Genomic DNA, 12878 nt, shown 5'->3' with positions numbered 1-12878 from the left:
ACGCAGCTATCACTCCAGGCCTGGCAGAGAGAGACGTGCATAACTTAAGTTTTAGGATAAATCACCAAAGTGTCATCGAAACTACTTAAACCACGTGTCTATGATCCAGCTTGTCTTCAGTCAGAGTAAATAGTGTTAACGTTTTATTTACAGTTCATCATTCATTCAGTGTTTGAAATGTACCAGCCAGTGTCTTGTTTTACATTCCACCTGCACAGGGCTGATAGCCAGGGGTCATTTCTCATCCTTGGCATGTAGCAAAGTGGTCCAGCTTGGTTTCACAGGTTAATACTGAACTTTCAGGTCAAGTTTCAGAGCCATCAGCACACCCTGATCCCTGCAGGCTCTACAAGTCAAGCCTGCTGCATTAACATTTTTTGGAGATTTGGAGGGAAGTTGTGGGCAATGGGAGTGGGAATGTCCTAATGTTAGCATGTGCCTGTGACCCTCTTTACCTATATTCACCAAAATTAAAAGCTTTTGTTAGATCTCACAACAGTTTCTCAGAATATTGCTGAAGTCGTACTTCTTGTCCCTCAGGGGAGCACTGCAAGACACCTGGCAAATAAAACAGTCTAAATGTTTGCTTTGGTTGGACGAGTGCCTTACCCTAAAGATATTTTGAAAAGGTGTGTATTCTGGCTGACCTTGATGTGGTCAGCGAAGAGCGCGGTCACACTGATTGGCCCCCCACAGTGCTGTTCCCCCGCTGGCCAGTACGACCCGCGGTCACACTACTCCAATATAAACCAGGCTTAAGGCACACACATGGCCTGCCTATGTAATTATGAAGCTTCTGTGTCCTTGTTTGTGCAGACTCTGATGAGGCTACACTACTTTTTAATAAAGAACACTGCTTTGACTTTAGTGCCTTTTTAGGTCATGTTAAGCTCTCTAACACCCTGCTATCATTTAAAATGATTGATGAGAGGACCGGTGGTAGAGGTTATACATTATGGATTTATACTACGGCTGAGGAAAAAATGCCTTTCTACCAAGTATTTTTTTTTACTTTTTTTTTTACGATTCCCGGGGTGCCAATTAGATTAAAATTGCCATTTTAAAATATTTTCTCTCTTTTTTTGCAATTTTTGGTATTCCTTTTTTAACACAAGGCCATGTGAAAAAGTTGAATGATGATCATGATTTCTACAGACTGCATCAAGAGCCATATTTTTCCCTAAAACGCAAATCAGTCAGTCAGTCAGTAACTTCTAAGGATGTATTCAGGGGATCTGACATCACATTACTAAACTAGAAAAGCACTCAGAGAGCGCAGACCTCCAACAAACATATTGTGATTGTCACCAACACTTTCGTCCTACTTTAACGTTATACTCCCTTTCAGCAGACTGTCTGCTACAATTTGGTGTTAGTTGCAGGTTTGTACCATAGTTTGTTACCTGACTGTTGAAATTGATGATGATCCAGTACATATTTCATGTTCCAGATCTTAGTATCCAGAATATTGTCAGGATCTGGATCGTACTTTTACATCAGATGTCAGAAATGATGGTGACCTTGTCTTGCATTGTTTAGCAAAGCAATCCGACTATCTATGGTGGAGTTATATACACATATGGTGAACACAGCCCTATCTCACAATGATAAAGAATCCTTTAAAAAAATCCTGAACCCAGACAGTGATCCCCCTTTCTTATCCTATTTTGAACATTTCCTGAATAGTTCATGAAGATCCAGTTGTTACTTTTTGAGTTATATTGCAACATTTTGCCCTCTGCCCTGGAGAAAAGTGGTAACTTTTTTCCAACACGGCTTGTAAACATAGACTGAAATAAAGGAGTTCAATTAAAAAGAAAAGAAAAAATGTTTTTTAAACAAAATGAAAAGGATACTTCATGTGAATCTATTTTTTCTCCCACCCTCACACATCATGTCCTCATTGTGTATGGCTGCTTGGGTATGAAGTGTGCCACAAAGAAGCACACCTCTCAGAAGTCTGGCAAAGCCAAGGAAGTGTGCTGTGTCTGAGCAAGGTAGCACTCATAGCCAGTGTGACCGCACCCTAAGAGACTCAGTTATAAACTAGATAGAGAAGCACCACTTTCTGTTACACAGTTTTGTTTATGTGTGAAAGAGAAAGAGCCAATGAGAGAGTGAGTGAAACCAAAAACAAGATAACGGGCTAAAACAAGACAGTTGTTCATTTCAATATGTTTTTTTTTTTTCAATTTGCCGACTATAGAAAAAATGAGGAACATACCCTGACTTGACAATTCACAAACAACACTTGAAATCCAAGTGTAGAAAGTTATTTAGGGTTATCCTACAGTGACTCTGCACATGCAGAAAAGATCTATTGCAGCATCATTAGATCCCAATCAGGACACTTGAGACTAATTTAGAAACTGCCGACTCAGATGAGGAGAGACGCCTGGAGGGATACACACAGAGATGGCACAATGCTTGTTAGCAGAGAGCCTTGGACAACCCTTTTCTATGCAACAAAGCCTGACATTTCTATGGCATACTCAGCTGCAGGTAACCGTTTTATGTACCGTACAGTATGGTGCAGGTCAGTGATAGCTTTATTATACTATTCCTTTAAGACAGATACTGGTTTTGCAGGAAAAGGATAAGATAGAGCATTGTTGGGAGAGAAAAAATAATTAGTGTTATTAAAAAAAAACTGTTCCTACACATGGTCCATTGTCACAGCCTGTCTCTGCCTGGTACAAGGACTACTCCATTCAACGTTAACCTCTCTTCTACAGAACAATGAAGAAGATGACGTCTGAAACACAAACAGAATCAGATACAAACCACCACAGGCCGGCTACAGGGGCAATGTTGTCATTTCTTGTCATTGGGAACCAGAATACTGGTGGTAATTCACTTTTTGAAGCATCAGACTCATATTTAAGCTCCAGTGGGGAACTTCTTGTCTGTTTTGGCACCTCATTGGACACAGATATACCTCATGGATTTGCTTTTTTTCACTTCTATAGAACCTACCTCACAAAGAAGTGCTGCATGACAGTGGCTCAGCATCTAATATGATGACTGTGTAAAACAATTCCATCTGGATAAGGAAAGGATTTGCAAATGCTAAGAGCCTTGTAGTCACAGTTTAAGTCGCAACATCTAGACACGTGTCTGTCAGAGTTCACTAAATCCATTCAAAGAAGGAAAGTGGGTAAGGGAGCGTGAGGAAATGAGTGTTCATGCCAGTCAGGGATTACTGCTGATCACCAGCTAAGGCCAGAATGTTCTCAAAAAGCAGTAAAGCTATGAAAACGATCACTTAAAGCACACTTTGTAGAGCCATGCTTAGCAGGAGGAGCCAGCCTCTGTTGCAAATCAAATGATTATGACGCCTCCGGATGCCGTGTCTAAGCTTGTGGGACTTGGTGTATCATCAAGTCACTAAACATGAACTGAATGACTGAACTGTAGAACGGAGGCCTGTGAAGTTAGGGTTTTAAATGAGGAATGACAACACCAGATTAATCCACAGACATAAAATAACTTAATTTTAATTAACGAAAAAATAAGATCCTAGAGGTGCCAAATGCACCAGCTGGGCAAGTTTCTGTTACACCTGTGTGTTACTTTAATACCGCAGATAAAATCAGTCTGAGTCAGGCTTGGTGCACTCAGTACAAGGTTATAGTTAACTATAACAAAACTAAAAACGAAAACCAAAATTTAAAATACATTGCAGTTAACCCAAACTAATACAAAACTAGAAAAGAAAACAAAAACGACAAGTAAACTAAAACTGTATCTTGTGTTCACAAAACTAACTGAAACTAACTAAAATTAGAATGTCCTTAGTTTTAGTTTTTGACAATGTCAATAGCCTTTAGGATTTAAATTAATCAGACACATTTTCCCAACCAATTTGACGACAGTTTTCAGCAGTTGTCAGTGCCGTACGGCACCATCATAGGGATGTACTGGGACGTGCTTGTTTGCTGCACTGAATGTGCACTGTGCTGCAACGTAACGTATAGGAGCAATGAATTAGAGCATCTGTAATAGTTTAATTTCATGTGAGTCTGACTTTAGTTGTATTTGAGTCTGCTTTTATTGTTACAGAGTCCAAGTTTCTAATCATTAAAGCTCATATTATATTGTTTTATCTAATTTATGTTTATAATATTTTTATCTAATTTATGTTAACATTATTTTTGCATAATCTATGTTTATAATTTTTATATTAAGTTTATATCATTTTCCTGTGTTTAAGGCAGCAGCCAACAGTTCAGTATCAGCATTAACTGAGCAGTGAGCACTGTGTTGGACTTGAAAATAAACTGTATTACAAAATATTTACTCTGACCTTTTTGAATCCTGCACCTGGCAAATAAGGTATGAAAAAACTACAACTAAACTGAAACTAAACTAAAAATAAACTAAAACTAAACTAAAACTAAGCCTTGTTGCAAAAATCAAAAATAAATAAAAACTAGAATGTCCGCTCTAAAACTAATTCAAACTAAACTGTAATGGGGAAAAAAAGTCAAAACTAACTAAAACTAAACTATAATGACAAATTCAAAACTATTAGAGCCTTGACTCAGTATTAGTTCTGATCAAAGAGTCTGTCATAGCAAAGTCTGACACAAGGGAGACAACCAACTTCGTTTACATCCCGCTGATTGTCAACAAATCTCTTTTCTGTATAAGCACTGTACAACTGTTTGTTTTTTGTTTTCACTCCATATGATTACTGAACATCCTTACATAGAAGTGTCCCAGCCTGAAGTTTTGGCAGCAGCAGATATAAGGGTGTGGAAAAGAGGGGAAAATACAGGGATAGGAATCATCACTTGATGAAACTAATCCCTCTAACATTCCTCCACATTTCACAACACTGGCCAAAAAAAGAAAAGAAAAGAAACAGTCATCAGTTTAGGGGCAGGTGTGGACAAAAAGCAAACCCGACTAGAATACCACTCTTCACAAAGAAATCCAAGGATGCATTATCAAATACTGGAGCATTTCTCTTGCTTGTTGACCCAACACCAAGAGGACATCCAAGGGACTCCATAGCTCAGCTGACTGGTAAAGTAAGGCTGTTCCTGCTACATGGGCTAAACAAGGCTCTTCCTCATGCTGTGACTGTGTTTGCACTTTTATGACACTTCATTAACTCCCTTGAATACAAGGTGATTACAGTGAATTAAGCTGTAACTGCTAAGGTAAATAAATACTATCTGTGTACTCAGTAAGCCATTAATGCAATTAACTCTTTTTCATTTTCAGGCTTTCCACTTGTTGCAGAAGTCCAATGTACAGTCTTTTGGACACTAAGGTATCCTACTGACAAGGAACTGTGAACTGCCACACTGACCATATGTCCACACATATGGCTGAAAGAGATTACATCAATTATTTCTCACCAGGAAGAGGAACTGGTTTGTCGCTGAGCTTCTTTTGGCACTGTCTTTAGAATAATTACAGACAAGAGGCAAAAGGACAATTTAAATGCTTATTATATTTATAATAGTGTTTCTTTGGAGGTTTGACAAAAATGGAGGCTGTTTTTTATAATGTTTTTAATAAATGTAATGACATTAAGCTCCTAATCAGATGCAAATAGTGTATTCTCTGTTTGATACACTCACCACACAGGGATAACTGGATAACTGCAGGTCATGATAAGAAATTCTGATGGAGATTGTGATGTTGCTGCTGTATCAGATGAAATTGGAATGTGAAACATGCATTTCCCTTTATTATAACTCCAGTGGGCCGACAGAATGAAGACTCAACAACTCCATAGAGAAATCCTGCAAGAAGAAACCCAGATGGTAAGCCCTGTTTGCCTGATCTGTGCCATGGACAGGGTTGGTGAAGGTTCAAGTGCAAAAAAGATGCTCACTCATCTTGTTAATACAGCTGGAGAGGTTTAGGTCCACACACACTACCAATTTGTCTCCTGCACCCTGATATGTGGCTGCCTCGGTACTGACATCCCACGAAAGCAGGCTAGATATGTGGGATGGAAGCATTTCTCTTCAATGCAGACAGGGATTTTCTGCCACCCACATTTCTCAGGTTGGTGATGGAAAAAATAGTGTCGCTGGTGCATGCTCTATTCCCCACCTTCAACTGGAAACCATTCAGATGTATTGGGAGGTCAGCAGAGAGAAACATTCAGTCAGCTTAGAAGACTACCAAAAGCACCTGAACTGTTTCAAACTGTGCAGGAAATGACATCACCAAATCATTCACAACCATGTAGAGGCTAATGACCAGAGAAACGGTGGAAAAGCAAATTGTGGTGCTAATGTCAGACATAATGTCAGACATAGCCCAGACAGCGTAGTCTCTGCAACATCATGCCTTTGATTGGGTTGAGTCATCATCTCAATATCTTCAATATGTGCTGTTAGAGGATTCAGCTTTTCAGATTTAGGGATGGGTACCTTTCACCATGGTACCAATGCCTGGTTGCCAGGTACCTGGCAGTTGGAATCGGCACTCTACAGTACCAATTGTTCTGTTCTGTTGTGTGTTTATGTGGTAATAAATATGAATTTGCTTAATGATGAAATCTCAAAGTTCTTTGATTGAACACATTTATTTCTCAATATATTAACTTTCTTTTCCACTCCCTTACAGTCACAAGGATGTGTTTAGGTACCTAAACATGGTGCCGTTTGATTCAATGTGAAAAGGTACTCCATACTGCAGACAGAATTAGACACACTACAGTCAGTAAAAGCACCTAATTCAGTACCCATCCCTATTTTTTGTACCAGGCTGTAAACATGTTAACTTCTGCTATGAAAATTGGGGGGTTTTTTGGTTTGGTGTGTATTTGGTTTCTGGTACCTGCTGAGCCAGCCTCAAGCGGACACTTGACTAACCTCTGATTTCAGCACTTCTGCATTGCCTCACATTTTTAGACCGAAGGTTGTCACTTGATGTCAGCCAAGACGTGACATACATGTTGTCATGATATACAGTATTATTCGAAAACAATGTTACAACCTACTACAATTCAACACTGTAGTGTGGAAGGAGAAGAAATAAAAAATGCCTAAAAGAAGTGAAAAGGCAAATTAGACAGGGCTGAGTACACATTTTTACGGGTAAAGATTTTTCATGTGATATAAATATTGCACTGTTATCTATTTAAACCTCTGTTGAAGGCCACCATTATATGAGTGAGCTTTAAATAATTTACTCTAAACACTGCAAAAACTAAAAACTTTTCAAATGTTTTTGTCTTATTTTCAGTAGAAAATTCCTTTTTAGACTCAATATGAGCCAAATTCACATGACCAATCCAGAAAAATGTCTTGTTTAAAGTTATTTAAGAACAAAAATGAGGTCTGAATTGCTCGTAACCAGTAAAAAAATCTGCCAAAGGAACAAGAGAAAAGTTACTTGTATTAAGACATTGTTCTCGTCTCAAGGAAATTTTCAAGCAATTTTTTCTTGTTTCATTGGCAGATTTTTTTTACTGGTTACAAGCGATTCAAACCTCATTTTTGTACTCTGATAACTTGAAACAAGACATTTTTCTGGATTGATAAGTTGAAAGTGGCTCATATCGCGTATACTAAGACAATTTTTACTTTAAAAAAAGACAAAAACACTTGATAAGATTTCAGTTTTTTGCAGTGGACGGCAACCGTATCCAGATACCACTCGTGGAAATACAGTCTACCATGAAGCAGAAGCTTACTCACACAACAAGTTGCCTCCTAGGCTCATGAGAACCCAAAACTCAGCAGTTAACAGGTGCCCACTAAAATAGAGCTATATCCATTGTTATTTATAAAGACTGATCTGAGGAAAACACGTGGTTATCTATGGACAAAATCAGAGGGAAACAGTGAAACACCCTATAAAGGGGATAAGTTGTTAAAATTGGTATGAAGCGATCAGAACAAGCTTTTGTTTTTCTAATTATCCAACAGAAGGAGGGTTGTGCCTTTTTCTACAGACTATACGTGGAGCTCTGGCAAAGCCCACATCAGTCTGAGGTTTGAGCTTTGGAGACTGATTGGTTAGTCGACCTCTGTTACCACTGCCATGGCAGACGACAAGGATCTGCTGTTAAAGCGGTCCAAGTGAGGAGGTGTCAGAGACAAAGCACTGATTTCACTGTCTGGCACGTGTGACATGTTTCTGCCAAGTGCTCAATTGTCTGTGGAATAAAGGAGAAAAGGGGGTTGCATAGAAGCAGGAGACATCCCTCCTTTGTGTATAGAACCGTTTTCGGTATCACAGTACGACACATGCCAGTGATAGCATAGTGAGTACAGTATTCATGCTTTACACCTCTAAGTGTGCACAGCACTTGCTAAAGCCGGACATTATCAGCGATAATTAGCCTAATCTCCTCTTCGAGCTTGACACGGGAGCTGAATAAGACTGTCAAATTGAATTTGGATTCTGAATGTATTCCTTATGGAGGCTCCTCTTTTTTTATTTCACATAATGTATCACCAAGCAACAGTGGGTTGCTAGGATTGAGTAGCCTTGCCAGGAAGAAGACGACTCCTCATCTCTTTATGTCTTTTTACTCCGGTGACTCCCCCATTTCTCTCCGGTCGGTCAACAGGACGTTTAAGCTCCCTGCTAAGCCGTTGTGCATTTCCAAATCGTTGTAGTCAGTCAAACGAGTGACGTGGCAGACAACAGCACGATTACACATAACTCTGAAGTTTTGTCGTACCATGCGGTCGGTCGCGTTTGGCCCGGGTGCACAAGACCGAGCAACTCGTTTGACACGGTCGATATGCAAGGATCAGTTGGAGAGCGGATTTTATGACATTTTGCTCAACATTAGTTAGTTTACAAGCCGTTGGTGCTGCTGTCAGTTTTGGTGTTAAGTTTCCGACCATAACAAAACAGTTTTGACATTAAATAGCCGCTTAAATGATGAATTTCCCGTTTTTCAACATACCAACGTTTGGTCTGTTTGAGTAGCTATAGCACTGACAGCTACTGTGTCGCCAACAACTGGGCTTGACGTAAACAGACGACTTGTAAAGTAACGCTAAGTAACATAAACACATCTTGTTTCGTTAGCTTCTTGTCGGTGCTAGCTTGTTTCAGCCCAGTTAGCAATATTTTAGCCAAAGTGGCGTCAGCTAACGCCTTTATGTTAATGCTTTGAATAACCGTATACTCACTTCTATGTCTGCCCGAACCCCACGACTGTTTGGCGATACTGGGGCTTCGTATAATTGCCCTTCCAGCGGATTTCAAAGCATCCATGTCGTAATCCAAAAGTGGGGCAAAGAGCCCTACAAGCGCCTTATGTTTCCGTCGAAACACTTCCACTGGTTTCAAACAAGACACCCTAGTCGAAACTTTGTTTCAGCTGTTTTTTCCCTCCTCCCTACTGTTAGCTCTCCATCGATGGTGAATTAACATGTTCGTCCCCCTGGGCGGTGTTATGTATGTAAATTAGCCGAATAATGTGCATGACGCCCGTTGTGAAATCACGCGAGTTAGGTTTCTGCAGCAACAACGCTGGCATCCCGGACGGGCGGTGCTGTTGTTCCCGATGATACTAGGTTCATAGCATGGTACACAGATACTCACACCCTCCCTCTTACCCTTTAGGCGCTGGGATTTGCATTAGCTATATCATAGGCTGTTTTTAGCTTTTCTCTCTCTTTTTTTTAAGCTTCACATCTTTTCATTAAAAAAAGCATCTATTCATTAAAAAAAAGCAAAAGAAGCTCCCCACCAACATCCACCAACACCAGTATAAAATGATTATGATGATTGTATGTGTGTGTGTGTGTGTGTGTGTGTGTGTGTGTGTGTGTGAGACCATAAATGTTAAAATACTTGACAGATCTGAAAATACTGATCCTTTTCTTCATCTTAAACATGATTTTAATTTCATAATGATCTTGAGACATGCATATGGTTGCGCTTATCAATAAATAGGCCAACCAGAAGAAGTGAATCCTGCTGTTTTTATTCACCATTGACTCTTCTATTTGGTATTTCCCCCTTTTGCGGCAACAACAGCATCACATCTGCTGGTATGTTAATGTGTTTTCTTAGAACTTCAACGCTGTTGTTATCTCATGCCTTCTGCAACTGAAGCCAAATGCTTTCCTTCGAATGTACAAGAGATCCGCTCTAGTTTATTTTTCATCTCACCTTAAATTTGCTGGATGGTGTTGAGGTACAGACTTTTACAGGGCTAGTCCACTGTTTTCAGTGTTCCATCACTCTTTCTGCATGTAGTTCAGACAAAGGTTCTAATATTTAGGGTCTTTGTCTTAGAAAATAAATCCAAGCCCAATAAGTGGACCCCAGAAGCTATTCTGTCAACAAGTCCTTCTAGTTTCTGATGCAGAGTTCTTGAGGACGCTGTTTCATCATTTGTCATTGTGGTATTGATCGTGCTATACAGTTGTAGTAAGGACTTTCTTGGTCTTTAAAACTGAACATTTTAGGATACCTCACCTGTCTGTGTGAGAGTTTCTTTTTTGTATCTCTCCCTTTAGTTCTGCTGTGAATTGGTAGCATTATAGAGGTCTAAAGTGTACTTTAAAGTGCTTGGACTGCATCTCAAGTCCTTGGCTCTGTGACAACAACTCCCAACCACCATCAAAAAGGGCTTTCATTCCAACCCATTGCTCACATCTTAGGCCCTTCTTCACCTTAGCCATGTTCCAAGAGAAACATGTGTTGCAGGACTGTTTCTAGAAGCCTTGAATTCATATCAACTGGTGGTGTGTCCTCAGGGACAAACCCCCTGATGTGACCAATCACTGGATGAGCAGGTTAGGCCTGATAGTTGCTTAAAGAAACTTCTACAGCTGTGTCCAAAGACTGATCATCATCATTTTAACCACCCGACATTTTTACACCAGTAATTTTTCTTTTTTGGAGAAACAGGTTTAGCTTTCTTTTTATTTTATTTTATTTGTAGGTAAAATAATCATACCAATGACTTGGGTTTTTTAAAGGCCTATTTAACAAAAAACCTGAAACCTCTTAAACATACCAAACTTTGTAAATAGATGTACAAAGAAATAAAAACACCACCATAGTTACACCAGCAGACTTTACAAAAATGGTGTCTCTCAGATGAGTCATTTACTGTATTTTTGCTGTCATACATGTCCTCATCTTACTGTTCTTGTGAAACATTTCCCATGCACAACAGAAGCCGCAGATTCCACCTTTTTTGTTATGATTGGAGATGACATGTGGGTTTGAGCACCTTTCAGCGACAAAAACACTTTGACACTTAATTATTTACATCTAAAGATTTCCAACCCTGCTCTCAGGCAGTGAGGAGGATACCCAGGCTGCTGCAAAGGTGAGAAAAGAAAGAGAAAAAGAAAGAAAAGAAAAGGGCACATCCCTTCACACCCCTGATATTGACAGATTGGGGTTACTTGAAACATACTGAGATAACAAGAAGGGTGCGAGGATTCAGAGTGAATAATACTTAAAATCCTGCTTTCTGGTTAGTTTTCATGGTGGAAATTACAATGTAAATGGAAAACATGAAATTGTTGGTATCAAATTGACCTGTTGTGCTTCATGAGGTCATACAACTGAGGTTAACATATGTGCAGAGGGTTTCTTTCATGCATAATGATGCCAGAGGACTGTCAGTCAAACAGGTCAAACAGGGGCCTTTTATATGATAAGAATAACAATGGATTTCTGCTGAGCTAAGGAAAGATGTTGGAGTTAACTTAAAGAAAGGCAACAAAGAATGTTGTCCAATATTCAATAGACTTCACTCTAAAAGTTACTGTAAAAGAGAAATTTAAATGATTCAGGTACTCATCGTTAATTAAGCAGGTCAAAAATAACAGCAATGTATCAATGTGATCAACTCTGCAAAACAATATTCTAAGTAAAAAAAAAAAAAAAAAAGAATAAAATGCAGAGGACTGTGTGAAAAAAAATAAGAACTTAACCCAGGTAGGAATTATCTGGAGTTTAGTCAGAAGCTTTACCCCAAATTTGTTTGTAACAAAGGTAATAAGCTGACTGACTTCTCACAGACTAGCAGAGCTCCTAAACCCCCTGGTTGTACACATTTCTGAACCTCTACAAAAAAGATTTGATCCTGAGCATTCATGTCCAGTTTGAGCATCAAACACCAAACAGCCATCACCCCCAGTTTAATTGCTCAATGCCACATTTATTTACCTTGCCAGCACAGCTCTGCTGGACAGCTTTGTAGGACTACCGTTGCTCATTGTGCTTTTACTGTGACTGTAGGTGAGCAGGAAATCATCATTTTCAATTACTTCTGTCAGAGCTAAATTGGATTATCTGATCCTCAAAGAAAAATAACTTTAGTTCAGTCTTGGTAAAAAAAAAAGAATTTTCTCATAACCTACACTTTACAGACACTGCCCCCTAGTGTCAATTGTATTATTTTCACTATATCTGCTGTACCTGAACATCTGACAAGTCCCATATTTTAGGAAATGATTTAAGAATTTCTTTTTGTTCCTGTATTTCAGTTTGATATGTAATACTTGAATTGTATTATCAAAGTGGGTTTTTTTTATTTCTACTGGAGTAAAAAAATGTAGAATATATAATATTTTTAAGATGTAGCATCCAAACTGTGGTTCTAGTGTACGGTTTTCCTTTCAATTTAGTGAAACATTAATTGAATAACTGTGAAAGTAAAATGAGCAGCTGAGGCTGAGATAGTGTAGGTTGAGCACCCAGAGGAATAACTCCCCCATATGTCCTTATTGAGAGCTTTATTATTTTGACACATCCCCCTTGTTTGTAAAGCCTTCCATTGCAGGCTTTACAGGGTCAGCTACTAAACTTAAGTGTGGTGAAATTGCTGCAGTTTAATTCTAATATTGCAAACTCGTAGTTCAAAGCTAACACGGTAAATTCTAAGTGGTTGGTGGAAGAGCAACAACAGAGGAAAA

At 39.1% G+C, this 12878-nt stretch overlaps 1 protein-coding gene across 4 annotated transcripts in view; it reads right to left on the bottom strand.

The window, feature by feature from the left end:
* ldlrap1b (low density lipoprotein receptor adaptor protein 1b) overlaps positions 1-9464 on the bottom strand; it is a 29105-nt gene extending 19641 nt beyond the window's left edge. For 2 of the 4 annotated variants that reach the window (XM_074692736.1, XM_074692735.1), the window contains exon 1: positions 9123-9463. In XM_074692736.1, the coding sequence (XP_074548837.1) occupies positions 9123-9207 (85 nt within the window). In that variant the 5' untranslated portion in view covers positions 9208-9463. Of the gene's footprint in view, positions 1-9122 lie in introns of all 4 variants that reach the window. The other 2 variants (XM_074692737.1, XM_074692734.1) reach the window with 2 other exon arrangements.
* Between the last annotated feature and the right edge of the window lie 3414 nt (positions 9465-12878).

Source organism: Halichoeres trimaculatus, unplaced genomic scaffold (assembly GCF_033239565.1).
Source record: "Halichoeres trimaculatus isolate MK-OKI-2021-1 unplaced genomic scaffold, fHalTri1.1 fHalTri1_scaffold_17, whole genome shotgun sequence".
In the NCBI taxonomy this organism is placed as follows: domain Eukaryota; kingdom Metazoa; phylum Chordata; class Actinopteri; order Labriformes; family Labridae; genus Halichoeres; species Halichoeres trimaculatus.
The sequence above is the reverse complement of the archived record's forward strand: the minus strand, read 5'-3'. Positions and strand labels throughout refer to the sequence as shown.